At 33.4% G+C, this 14104-nt stretch overlaps 2 protein-coding genes across 2 annotated transcripts in view; both read left to right on the top strand.

The window, feature by feature from the left end:
• Positions 1-11599, top strand: part of LOC129219770 (alanine--tRNA ligase, cytoplasmic-like) — a gene marked incomplete at its 3' end in the record, with an annotated part of 70439 nt that extends 58840 nt beyond the window's left edge. Inside the window, 4 exon segments of the mRNA XM_054854068.1 lie at positions 375-538; positions 1893-2009; positions 7251-7388; positions 11459-11599. Coding sequence (XP_054710043.1) covers positions 375-538; positions 1893-2009; positions 7251-7388; positions 11459-11599 — 560 coding nt within the window.
• A 1980-nt stretch (positions 11600-13579) lies between these two features.
• LOC129219768 (alanine--tRNA ligase, cytoplasmic-like) overlaps positions 13580-14104 on the top strand; it is a 116168-nt gene continuing 115643 nt past the window's right edge. Inside the window, exon 1 of the mRNA XM_054854065.1 lies at positions 13580-13626. Coding sequence (XP_054710040.1) covers positions 13580-13626 — 47 coding nt within the window. The remainder of the gene's footprint in view (positions 13627-14104) is intronic.

The raw sequence follows: 14104 nt of genomic DNA, 5'->3' as shown, positions 1-14104 counted from the left end.
TTATACTCCATGTGGAGTTGAAATGTATTTTTTTGCAAGTTACACAATGACATTTTTTTCTTAAAACATTAAAATTGTTTAATGTGGAATTTAATACTGTAAAAGCATTTATTTTTGCAAAACTTTCATTTTCTTGAATTCGTCAAAATCTAAAAAAATTTCGCAGGTATTTCAAATTTCGGCGATGTTTATATAAAATTAGCAAACTCACTGACATCTTCACTTTTGCAAAAATTACGGCTCTCAAAAATAAGTGCTTTCACCGTAATTTGGAAAGAAATATTACAGTTATGGAGTGAATTATTTTACCTACAATGCCTTTTTTAACAGGTAATAAACTTGGATTTATGTTTTTTTTATATATTTTTGCTCAGGAAAAGTCACACCAATCACGGCAAATATCTGCGCCATTATCCGGGACAATGATGTTGTAAATTCTGTTTGCCGTGGACTAGAGTATCTACTAGTTACAGACAAAACAAACTTTTATGCAGAAGAAGATGATCAAGAGGGTGATAAAGGAACTATATTTATTGATGTGAATACATTTTGCTATTTACCTTTTTTTTTTGCAAATGATTTTTTAACATATGCTGCGTTAAATTTAGAGGTGTGAAATGAATTAAATTTTAAGTTTAAGCCCATTTTCCAGAAAGGAAGAACAGACAATTCATAAATCGGATTTCTTGTCTTTCTCATCTGAATTAGCCGCTGAATATTGAAAAGAGTGCAAGGGTGAAAGAAGGCTTAATATAGCTTAAAATATTGCCAGAAGCTAGGAAAGTTAAAAAATGTATGGGTCATTCTTCAAAAAGTGTAACTTTTCGGTCACACTCACTCTCTTTATAGTAAAAACTTTAAAGAACAATTCATTTAACAATGATTTTTAATTTCATCAAAACTATATCTATTTAAACTTGCCAACAATTTTTTAATAATAATTTTTATTTTAGTATATTTTTGGTTCATAACATGTGAATTCTCACCTCCGTGGCATATCACACACCTTGCGTGACTGTTTATGTTGCTTAATAACTCGTTTAACTAAAAATATGTACTCATTTATGTATTGTTCCTTTCACAAGTGTCTCAAATACTAATTGTTTAAGTATATTTAATATTTTAATATTGTGTTTTAGTTTGTTTTAAAAGGACAAAGAGTCATGTCACACAATAAATTCTCACTTCTGTTACCTAAACGCAAAATGCCATTCCTCATTAACAGGTTGCAGAAATGACATCAAATTCTATTTTTCATGATACAAGGGAGCCCCACCTTGTTTATTTTCACCCATAGTTGAAGTCGTGAGATTTTTGTCTAAAAAGAAGAAGATAGATTTTGCTTTAAAAATTTAGAGTGGTTATTCTAACTTCTCACCTTTGTGAACTTGAATTTCAAGGATGTAAATTAATGTAAAAAAAAGTGAACATGTTTTCATATGCTTAATATGTGCAGATTGTAGCAATGAAGAAAAAAAAATTCCATGAGAAATGTATCTGTTAGGCCTACATTAATGGAAAGATGCTCCGTGACAGACCTTATCAATGTGATACACGTGACAGTCTTTATTTCTGAGGTGAAAATAACTGATGGAGTTAAAATACAGTAATAATAAGTATTCTACCAAAATTATAAATTGCCAGTATATCTTCAAATTAAACATACATTTGAAACTACTAATTAAGTCAGTAAATTAATGTGCTGAATATACCATGCATTGCCTTCAATCTTTGAGTTGAACCAAACCATTGCTTCGGACACTCGTCTGGTCAGTGCCAATTCTATATTAGTTCAATATTATAAATTATTCTGTCTGTGCATATTTTAAGTGTTGTTCGTTATATTTAGCTATGAGTTATTGTGGCTCAGCAAGCTTTGTGGTCTTTTTCAGGACTTTGTATTTAAAGTGAATAATACATTTAAGTTTCAAGACTATGTTTTCCACAGAGGATTTGTTGAAAATGGAAACATAATGCCGATGCAATTAGTAAATTTACAAGTGAATGAGGTAATATTTCGGTATTGAAGCATTTGCTATTATGTTGAAAATTGATTAATTCCTTTTGTTTTGCCATAAGTAAACCAATATAAGTGACTAAAACAACTACAGAAGACTGCCCAATTAATGGGAATGGTTGGAAATGCCTTGGACTGGATGAGTAAATATCCATTTATAGTCCAATTCATGCAAATTTTGATTGAACATTTTTGAAGAATGATATCATGTAAAATTGTATAATAGGGCCAGGGCTCGAAAATTATACTGCCTGACATGCCAAGGTCATGAATCTTAAACCCTTACATGCCTGGCCGGACATGTAATTTTTTGATCAAATATTTTTTGCTGAAACTTTATTATTTCGTATTTTATTGAAAAATTTCCGTATCCTTACTTGGAGCTCAAAATTTGTTTCAAGCCCTACTGCTAATATGGTTTGCTGTTTCTGGTTTGCCTGTAAGCTATCCTTCCCATTATATAACTTAAATTTTGTTACATTTAACGACTTATTATGTACAGTTTATTCAGACTTTTTTTTAATGATTTATATAAAAATAATTCGTCTGATTAATGCTGTACGACAAATTCAAATGCTTTTATTGATACAATAAGGAAAACTGGGTATGTAAAAATTCGGGCATGTATCTTTTAAACAAACATGCTCGGCAGGGCGTGTAAAATTTTAAAGATTTTTCTAGCCCTGAATAGGGCCTGAATTAATATTGAATTATATGAAATAATTATTTTTTAAAACATGAGACATCTTAATGCTTATCTAAATTTGCTACTGGATGATATAAACTTAGTTTACTTTATTGTTTTGGGAAAATGAAATTATACTTGTTTGTTTTTGCCTTTTTGTTATCTCTCTATTCTGAACACACATGGGACCGAACAAAATTTTTCAGATTAGGAGGGGGACTGGATAATGCATGTATATGTATTCTATTGCATTAATGGACTATGTTCAGTATAGTAAAACCCCTCCTAACGAACGACCCCTCAACTCCGGACGTTCCTCTTATGCAGACAATTTTTAATTCCCCGAGTCCAGGGCAAGTAACATTGCTAAACCCCTGTCCTGCGGACACTCCTCTATTAAGGACAAAATAATTTGTCCCGTTAGTATCCGCATTAGAGGAGTTTTACTGTACTTTGCCCGCTCCAGTGAGCTATACAAGTAACTGATGTAGAGGTGTTGAATTTTGGATTGATGGCTTGAGTGCGATGTTAAATTCAACTGGGTAGGATCTGAACTCTTGCATTTATTTGTTTAATTTTTAGTTTAAATAGGTTAACGTAATATTCGATAATAAAATTTACAGCTATCTGTACAATACCTGAAAAAAAAAGTTATTTTTTATTGAGCGATCACATTTGCTTATTGTTCTCACTTGACTGTTTTGAATTCCTATGATTTTATTCCCCCCCCCCCCCCCCCCGCCACCCTCCGCACCATCACCGTCGACCGACCTCACGATGCTTCTCCTATAGCGAAAGCCCTCTCCAGGTTGCATCCCATGTCCTACACACAAGTGCATAAATACACAACTACACATGCACGCACACATACACGTACACACACTTAACACACCTACACATACACACAATTACCCACACATTCATGCCTGCACACAGACACAAACACATATGTCTACATACACATACCCCCCCCCCCACACACACACATTCATACACACAACTACTCACACACTCATACCTGCACACAGACACAAACACACATGCCTACACACATACACATACCCCCTACACACAGACACACATACCCCCACACACAAACACACACGCCTACATACACACACTCATGATTGCGAAAAACATAATTTGAATTCAAGGTGTCAAAATTCAAATTAATTCTTTTTCTGTTTTTGCATTGTGTATTCTCATGTGAAGTATGTGATATCATCCAAGTGAAAATGTTTTCAGGTGATTCTTAGCCGCATTTTGCTTAAAGGTAATCATACTTTAAAGGGCTTAAAAACAACTTGATACAATGGTTGGATTCTTGAAATATAGTTCCGTGGCAGAAATTTCAGGCTCATATTGCTCAGCTAAATGATTTCATGTGATGCAGTAATATCCAGGAAGATAATTTTTCTTCTTCCATTTCCTTTTTAGTGCCATTCAATCAATGATAAAATCGTGAATGTATTTTAAACTTATATAGCAGGGTTGGCCGGATTGGACTCAATCAGGTTGGACTAATGGGTTTTTTTGAAAAAACCTGCTTAAAAATTCCATTATTTAGTCCTTTTTTGGGGTTTTTCTTAAAAATTTTCTGAGAACTTAAAAAAAAAAATAAATAATTTAAATGCTTTCACAATGTAAACTTCTTTTTTATTTGTTCTTCACCACAGACAATGGACATAAAGAATGAATTTTGAACTTTAATAGTATTTCTTAACATGGCATTTAAAAAAAAACTTCAAAGATTTTAAATAAACATATTTAACTTTTTTCTTTAACTGGTCAATAAATAACTCAAACTATCTTGACTAAGTCCTGTCACGTCTGATTTTCTCAATATTTGTAGATTGTGCAGAGGAAACTACTTTAGCTAAAAGGCTTTCATTTGAATTATTTTCTGCAAACCAACACGTCACAAATCTTGAATAAACGAGATATATTTTTTTAGAAATTAACAGGTGTTACAAATGGTCGGACAGAAAACAGAACAGGATATACAGTATTTTCATTATCTTATGAAAAAGTGTAATATTTCTTACTCTGTACACAGAAATAGAAAAACAGACAACATAAAATTCAAAGAAATGTCTTGATTAAGCTGGAATTCAGTAAAAAGGGAGTTAAACTACTTGAGTTTCTACAGTACTTTTGCATAACAAAATGAAATACAATAAAGTAAAATGCAAAAAAAAAAAAAAAATGTAGTAATTAAAAACGAACAAATCAAAAATAGATTTTATCACTTGAGAAGTAACTTTGCTTTAACTGTTGGTAATCATGGAAACTAAAAAATCTGAAACTTCACCATTCTTGGGTTTTGTCGTCTTCTATACTTTTCTTCAGAAAACGCTGAATTTTCCAGCTTTTTCCCCTCCCCCAAGACATCAAGACAATTTTTGTGCTTTGTACATATACTTACGTTACAATATGCTTGCTACAAGTACCCCACATTTTTCCTAAAAAAAGACAAAAAAACCACATTTCTTTTTAAAAACCCAGCTGTAGTTGGCTTTTTTGGGTTTTATTTAAAAAAACCCTGGGTCCATGGATTAAAAAAAAAAAAAAAAAAACAGGTTTTTGCCAACTCTGGTATATAGAGAGGTAATAATTGAAGGGGATTGAAAATAGCATTCATAGTACTAGGGTGTTCATATTAAAGGGTGTTCAGAGTACAGAGAGGTCAGCCTATGTTAAGTTTATGGAGTTTTGCCGGGACCATCAAAATGTGTTCAGAATATCAGAGTGTTCAGATAGAGGGAATCCACTGTACTTCTCCGTAACTTTCTTAGCATTTTTTCAGCAAGTGTGTTATCTTCTTCTCGTTCTAAATAATTTAGTAAAATTTTTTGAGGGCTTCTTGAATAATTCACTACCCGGATAATCCAATCTGAGTTAATCAAGAGTCGACCGTTACTGGGAACTTTTATTCTTCATGCAATAATTTCAATATCATATTCATGTTAAAGCTACAGCAAGCAAACACCAAACAACTTATTATGGCCTACAGAGATTGCAGTTTCACCTTTGTTTAGAATCATCACTATTGAATAGCTGTATGGCAGTAAACCTTTCGTATAAGCTGAGATTGCCTTCACACTGGTTGCTAAAATTAATGTAGCACATCAGCAAGAGTCGCCAAGCGAGGTGCAACTCCTCTTGTAAAGTTCATTATGTGTGTGGCTTCACCTTTGTTTTAAATCATTAGTCTAGAATAGCCATAACAGAGCTGAAAGCAGTAAACCTTCATGAATTTGATTCATAAAGATTTGCCTAAAAAGTTACGTTATATGATTCAACAGAGTTTATTCATTTTGTTTATCGTTTATTGAAGGGGGCCACGGGGAAGAATGATCATAGTCCACCATGCTCAAATTTCCCTCATTAAGTTTTTGAGCTTGAAGTCTCGAATCGTTTCCAAGTTAGCCTCATTCTTCCCTGTTAAAACTCACTCACTATGATGATTCTTGCCCGAATAATATTTCTCTTGAATACTGTCTGTAATAATCTACGTGTTCCCATAGGTTAACCAGAGTTTTTTAGAAAATTGAACTTTGATCGTTCTTTCCCGTAGCCCTTCAATTCTTTTGCTTTTATGCAATCAGAGTAAGAAAAATAGATTTATTCTACTTAATTTACTTAATTCATTCTCAGGGTTGCTACAGGTCAGGGAGAGCCTGGAATAGTGAGAAGAAATTATTTTTTTCAAAAAAGTCTGGAAAAATCATTAGTTTTGTCAAAAACCTGGAAAATTAGAAAAATAGACCTGGAAAAAAATTATTTGTTGCCCTCCTCAACTGCTGCAATAAATTATATTCTTAACCACTGTGTGTTTAAACTAGAAGTAATATAAGTATTCTCACATGACATGAGTACTTATCCAAAGTCAAAAGTACTACCTTTAGTCATTGAAATGTGTGGAATGAGCAAAAAAAAAAATTACATGAACCCAGAAAATATTTTGATTTTCCCAACAGTTTTTGTTTAATTGATTTTTTATACTGTCCGATTTCGCAAACAAGGCGTGGTCTTTATGACGTCACAAATGATGAAATTTGGCGCATCTTTCTACTACGTTTCCACGTTATGATAATCAAGCAGATAATTAAAATTGCACTCTACGCCTTCTATCAACCATATCGTTGCCAATATACGTGAGTAAAGATGTGAATTAAATATTTAGTTCTGTGAGTGGCAACACAGAATATCATTTCATCATTTGTGATGTCACACGACAGAAGCATAACAAATAAAAGAGCAACGATTTAAGTAATTTTTTAAAAATATTAAACTTAAATAAATTATTTAAAAAATGGTCTGATCCCATGTTTTTAAGTATGCTCTTTCAGAAAAAAATACTTTTAAAATTTTTGGAAATGACCCGATTCCTTTTTAAAAACCTAGAAAAGTCAGGGGAATTTCATTTCTGCAAGTGAGTGCAAACCCTGTCCATTTTATGTTTTGAATTTTTCATTAATTTATTATGTATATATATATTTTGAGTTACAAATTACTAGTTTCTTTTTTCTTCTTTTCAAAATGCAGGCAAGTCGATTAGCTGCTTCCCAGAATCATACTGCTATCCATTTGCTGAATTCTTCATTAAAAAAGGAACTACCCTACGTTTGCCCACTTTCTGCTTTTGCTAGTTCCAGAGCTATGAAACTAGTTTTTTCTAGTAAGGTAATATTTTCCATTGTTTTATTTGTTTTGCAAAATACCTTTCATGCTTGAATGTTAATTATTTTAAAAATTAACTTTATTGTTACGTTGAACTATGAAATGTATCAATCATAGAAAAAGTAAATAAATCATTTATTAGTACTTATAATGTACAGTCGGGCATGGGCGCCCATATGCAAAATTGTAAGGGGGGGGGGCTCAGAAATTTTAACCATAGTTTAGCAGGATATTTTCCCCATGGAGGCAGATTTCAGGACAGATTAGAGTCATTAAAATTTGACATTTTTAATTATTTATTCATTAATGGCTGGAGAAGAAATATTTCTATATTTTTGCCAAGAAAATAGTACTAAAAGTAAGGAAGTTCTAATTTCCAAGGGGGGGACTCGAGCCCCCCTCTATGGGCGCCCTTGCAGCCGAGTAACAAAAGTTTGAGGTTCCGTTTGATTTGAGGTATTTTACTCATGTTTCATCGTCTATTTTTAACAGTTCAAGAATAATTTGCATTAAAATCTGAAACTGGAAATATTTTGCTATTGCAAAACCTCTTTACTACATGCAATAGAGTAGTAAAAAAGTGTATTGAGCATCAATGATGGTGTTGAGAAGGCAATTTAAACAAAATTTGCCAAGTGGTTTGAAATATTCATTGACTATTTGAAATGGTTAATAGACACTTAGAACATAATATTTTAAAATCCATTAAATGCGAACACTAATGGGACAAATTTTTTTGTCCACAATAGAGGAGCGTCCGCAGGATAGGGTTTTAATAATGTTATTTGCTTTGAAATTGAGGAATTAAAAATTGTCTGCATAAGAGGGGTGTCCGTTAGAAGGGGTTTTACTGAAATGTATATAAATAAAACAGAGATTACTTATATGTGTGCGTGTGTGTATGTTCCCTGTACAAATCCACTGTTAACGTCGGATCTCCACCAGATTTGGTAGGGAGGTTCTTGGGCATCCGAAAAAGAACGTGGGAAGGGGAAGGGGTTCAACCCCCCCAAAAAGTACTAAGCCGTTCGAATTTTAATTTTAAAGCTCGAAAATGGCATTAAATGGCTCTTTCTACCCAAAATAATTATCCAATCAGTTCGATTTTGGCGCCATTTGAAAGCACGCAAAAATACCCATAAGGTTCATTCCTTTCCTTCGAATTGCAAAAAAAAAAAGTCTGTAAAATCAGGTGGAAAAAATTAAAAAGCATCATTAAACCCAGTTGAATAGAAATTTTATTATGAAAATTTAGTGATCTCATTTTAAATTAGCGTGAAAACAATTCAGCAGGTTGCCAAGTTTTTTTCTCTACTGTGACTAAATAAAGTTTTGCTTTTGTTTTGATATAAAAATTTTCCCTTTTGATTATTATTTGGCGATTTATCTTTTTTTCTTTTGGATTTTAGGTGATGCGTTTAATTTATTTGGGAATTTTTGATTTCATGTTTTCTTTCTTTAAGAATGATTACTCTGACAGGAAATTCACAATAATTTTTTTCTCTAATTGAAGCCTGATTGTTGAACATGTGTCACTGGACAGAACGTTTATTTTCGAGGTAGACCATGCAAAACCGGGCAATGCAGTTAGTTCGATATAAAAAAAGATTTAAAATCAAAACTGTTTTGACACAAAGAACAAATGTACAGCTCTTTTAGATTATCCGGTTGTTATCAACCAGGGAAGTGCACAACTTGAAGCCATTCAAGCAGGGCCGAATTTGGAAGTGTGGAGGCCCTGGGGCAACAAAGGAGTAGAGGCCCCTAATCAGGGTTCAAAAGATAATCATACTTTCGAAAATATCCGATACTTTGATATATATATCCAATATTTTCGACCTGTGAAAGTTAGGATATTTTGTAAAATTTTTATTGTGGAGGCCCCAGGGCAGTAGCCCCGCAAGCCCTCCCCTAAATCCGGATCTGTGCTAAAGTCACATTATACGAAATTTTAACCTTTAATGACTAATCGTTTTTGTGTAATATGAGGTACTTATATACATTCTCCACAAAACTTATTAGAATGGATTCGGGGCAAAATCAAAATTCATTTTTATAGTTGTCTACATGTTTACACACAAAATTTGTTTAAATGTAATGAAAAAAAAAATCGAATCAAAACTCATTTAGTAGTAATTAAAATAACAATTTTTGATAAAATTCGAATGATAAATTTTTTGTGAAGACAAAACATCCTTTTTATTGCACGGTTATGTAAAAGGTGCAAGTCCTTATGCCGTCCAAATAGTACAAAATTATAATTGCTAAGAATTTTTCAGAAGATCAGTAATCCAAGATGACGTGAGCCCCAATTACCTTGGATTTTTAACTCTACTGTAGGCTTTTAATTATTGAACAACATTTTAAATAACAAAGATTATCATATCCTGCATTGATAGATGATTAGCCACTCAAAATGCTTAGCAAGATATGTCATCCATTTAACAAGATATGTTGTCTGCGAGTGCAAATCAAAAAGTCTTTGCACCTATTTTTTTAGCCAAAACACAGCTGTGAAAACAAAGCAAACATATACATTCCCAGCAGTGACAGTTCCTTGAACAGTAACAGCCCTACCTGCTTTTTGCTCGCAAGAGCGGAGCTGCTATCAGTCATTTAAGATGACGGTTGCTTTTCAGATGTCCACAGCTTATGAGCAGCCAAGTGTTATCCGTTTTTTATGGAGCAAAGGAGCCTCCCCCCCCCCCAATAGCAATTCACAGGGAAATGTACCTTCAGTTCAGTCCTTGCCCTAGTGATCTTCACGTGTTCATTCCCCTGAAGAAGTTTCTGGCAGGACAGATATTCACATGTGAATAAGAAGCCAAGAACGCTGTCCGACAGTGGTTCCACAGGCAGCCAGAAGAATTTACCACAGGGGGATCTCTAATTTAGTGCTGCAATAAGACAAATGTCTGGTGTGTGTTGTAAGTAAAGGTTGGCTAACCTGTTCTCTTCTCAATAGGCAGCGGTGTAAAAGTTCAGTTTCTGAACGCATGAAGAACTTGTTAACAGTCAATAGACGAGTAGACAAAGAATACGTAAAGATTTAATAAGGAATGACTAAAACTAAATGTCTATACATATTACAAAATATATTCATACGGCACAAAACGGATACACTAACACTACATCGAGAGAACAAAGAAGACAAACTAGTGAAGGGAGGAAGAAGGGTATTGTGGGAAGGATAAGTATGACGTCAGAGTGGTCTTGACCTTTCGAGATTGCATCATTATGCTGAAATGATTTACCTATTTGAATATATGATTAGAATACAACAGTGTGGTGACTATGTGGAGAAATAATGTAAGGTACGTAGTACACCGTGTGTATATTTGTAAATACCTGTATTCACCTGTTTTTGGCAAATAAAAAATAGGTGCAAAGACTTTGATTTGCCCTTGTGTTTAACTTATGCTCAGCTGCAGGGTGATTAAATCAAATTATGAGTGTAATATAGTTAACCCAGGTGTGCCCCGATGGGAGGTCTCTGTGACCTAATTAAACTTTTTCTTATTCGGCAAATTTTTATTTATTTATTTATTTTTTTGGCTGATGATTTGGAAAATTGGAGGCAGTGAAACACTTTTGCAATTTGCAATAGTCCCTGGAAAAAGAGAGAGAGAAAAAAATCAACAGTCTGCGTTCTGCGACGCAGTATGTATGTGCCGTCTGTGGATTATGTCCAAGAAAATATAATGCAACTCTTCATTTACTGGAGATTTTTTTCTTTAAAAACTTAAGGTTTTTTTCTCCACCCAATAAAAAAATAGTCTGTAGTCTTTCCCAAGACTCTACAACCCATGTCAGAGCCCCATGCTGTTTCTGTGACCAGGATTGCAACCATTTTTAAATATATATATTTTTTCAAATAATGGCTAATGTATCTTCTCAATAGATGTGGCAATGTATCCACGCACATATTTTATTTTTCAATCATTCAGTAACATATGGAATTTCATTTGCTTAAATGAGTATTTTTACCCTCCCAGAGATTTATGTTTAGTGCAAGTCTGAGTTGATTGTACAAACAGTTACTAACAACATTATTTGTTTCTTTAACACTTTAGCATCCTGTATCTGATGATCAACTGAAAAGAGTGGAAGATAATGTAAATGAACTCATCAAGGACAATCTACCTGTTAATAAATTGCTTCTTCCTGTGTCAAATTTAACAGACTTTCCGGTATATAAATCATCCCTTTTCAAAGTAAGTGTTCCTTTGTAGTTTTGTTAGGAACTTAATTCAGGGTCACTGAGAGCCAAGGTTAGGCTTTTTCTCCTAAATTGTGGCCCAATGTTGGTTTTGTTCCTGGGCTCCCTCTAATTATGCCGATTGTACTCTGTATTTCTTCAGTTCTGAGACAGGACCCCTCTAAAGGTCAGGCTCTTAGTTTCTGCCTGAGCTAACATATACTCTTGGCGGCCCTGACTTCATTTTTTACCCGCAACCAGCAGAGAAGAGGGTTATAAGTTTGATGTTTGTGTCTGTATGTTTGTCTGTGGCTCCATAACTGCTAAACGGATCAACCGATTTTGATAATATTTTTTATTCAAAAGGTGACTTGATTTTGTGTTCTTAGCGAGATTTCATCTTCCTAACACCTTAGCTACTATAGATATTGGTTAAAAACTGCAAAATTGAGAAATTTTTATTATTTTGGTAGTGAAAACATACTCATATGTCTCATCTCTACTAATAATAAAGCTGAAAGTCTGTATGGATTTCTGTCCGGATCTCTGTGGCGTGCATAGACCGTTCGGCCGATTTTCATGAAATTTGGTACAAAGTTAGTTTTATAGCATGGGGGTCTGCACCTCGAAGCTATTTTTCGAAAATTTCGATTTTGTTCTTTTGCTATTTCAATTTTAAGAACATTTTCCAGAACAAAATTATCATAAGATGGACGAGTAAATTACGAAATTATCATGACGTGGAACCGTAACGTGGGAAGAGCGAATGAACATAGCTAATTGGCGAGAAATTCATCATCCATTATTTGTAAAATATACTCGCAAACCAAATGACCTTTTGATTTTCTATTACGGGCAAAGCTGTGCGGGTACCACTGGTTTAAAATATTAGCACCATTCAAAAGAACAACTTTTTATGTGTCTCATGGAATTAGTTTGTAATTTCCAAGTTATATAGAAGATGGATTGTTATTTCTTTCAGCATATTTTAAATACAATTCTTAGTCTTTATTGCAAGGCTGCAGAGTGGGATGCGGACTGATTTTGGGGTAAAAGAGTCAGAGTCGGTAGTAGAGGGTTCATTTTCCCTCATAGTTCGCAACTCTGGCAGTGTTTGTGAAGTCGGAGTTACAAATTCCAAAATTCTTGGAGTAGGTCATTTTCCCTCTGACTCTGCTGCCCTGCTTTCATCAAGTGATTGGTAATGATTTAGTTGTTTGCACACAAGAGCAGAAAAGCTCAATGATTTTAAAAAATTCTGTTGCCAATATCAATTTGTCAACAAATAAAATACTTTTGATTCATTTTAGTACTTAAGAAATACTTTTAAATGGCTTTTAAATTTTTTCTCTATTTTGTTAGTAGCAAATTTTAGTAGTTTTGATTGTTTTTCCTTTTCCATGTTTTCTTATGTTATCTAGAAAAAATGTTAATTTTTTTTTTACTTTTATATGTGTTCTGATCTGTGAGAGGTAGATCTTAATACGAGATAGGCAGTCAGGGTCGGTTAAAAAAAAGACTAATATTAATTCTTGTTAATGTAATAAAAAGAACTAATAATTCCAGATGATTTTGGCCCTGTAACTTAAAGTATTTTACACTAGAATCAATAATGGATATCAGGAGTCGTACGCTCCTTCAAAACTCCTCCAATACTCCTTCATTTAGGAAATTTTTTTGAAGGGCCCTTCAAACTCCTTCATTTTCGTGTTTACTCCTTCAAAATTCCTTTTTTAATTCAAGACTACGTAATCTTCCTCTATGACAGTAACATAAAATACTTTGATCAACAACTTTCTTTGTCACCACAAGGGCGATTTTAATGTAGTAATTTCATACATTTATTTTTTTTTCATATTTTCATAAAGATGTATTTTACAAACTGATCATAGTTAAGACATAAAAGTTGAAGGTGAACTTATTATTAGATGACTAAGACATTTAATAAGTGAAGTAAAACATGCTTAAATTGTACTTGGCTGTTTTTTAAAGTTTTATGGTTATTGTTTTTCCTTCCACCACACTCTCAGCAGCAGAAGACAGGTTATCTAATTATTATTTAAATATTTAAAAATACATAAAAGTAGATGTACTACATTAAGTGATTGTGTTAAAAAAAACAATTGTTGAGTAAAATCTCAGTTATGATATTGGAAAAAAGGTCATCCACTAGTGATGTCAAACCTTTCGGGGGAGACAGGTTCATGAAATTGTAACAAGGAAGAAGAGAGAGGGTGACAAAAAGTGACATCACGCAGTTAATGTAAAATTATGTTTATAAAAAGTATGACATGTTACAAGAAGAGGAGTTAGGTGAAGTGTGACACTTTGTGATAATGAGGGAGGGGAATCAAATAAAAAAAGTGCGACATCATTTAACGCCAGCCCATTAGTACTCCTTCAAAATCTTATTTTACTCCGTCAAAACTCCTCCAAAACTCCTTCATTTTATTTCTGGTATTGAGTAGGAATTCTGTGGATTTTACTTATCAGGATCTTGGAAGAGTAAGAAGGAATTCTT

This window comes from Uloborus diversus, chromosome 4, assembly GCF_026930045.1.
Source record: "Uloborus diversus isolate 005 chromosome 4, Udiv.v.3.1, whole genome shotgun sequence".
NCBI classification, from domain to species: Eukaryota; Metazoa; Arthropoda; class Arachnida; order Araneae; family Uloboridae; genus Uloborus; species Uloborus diversus.
The sequence above is the reverse complement of the archived record's forward strand: the minus strand, read 5'-3'. Positions and strand labels throughout refer to the sequence as shown.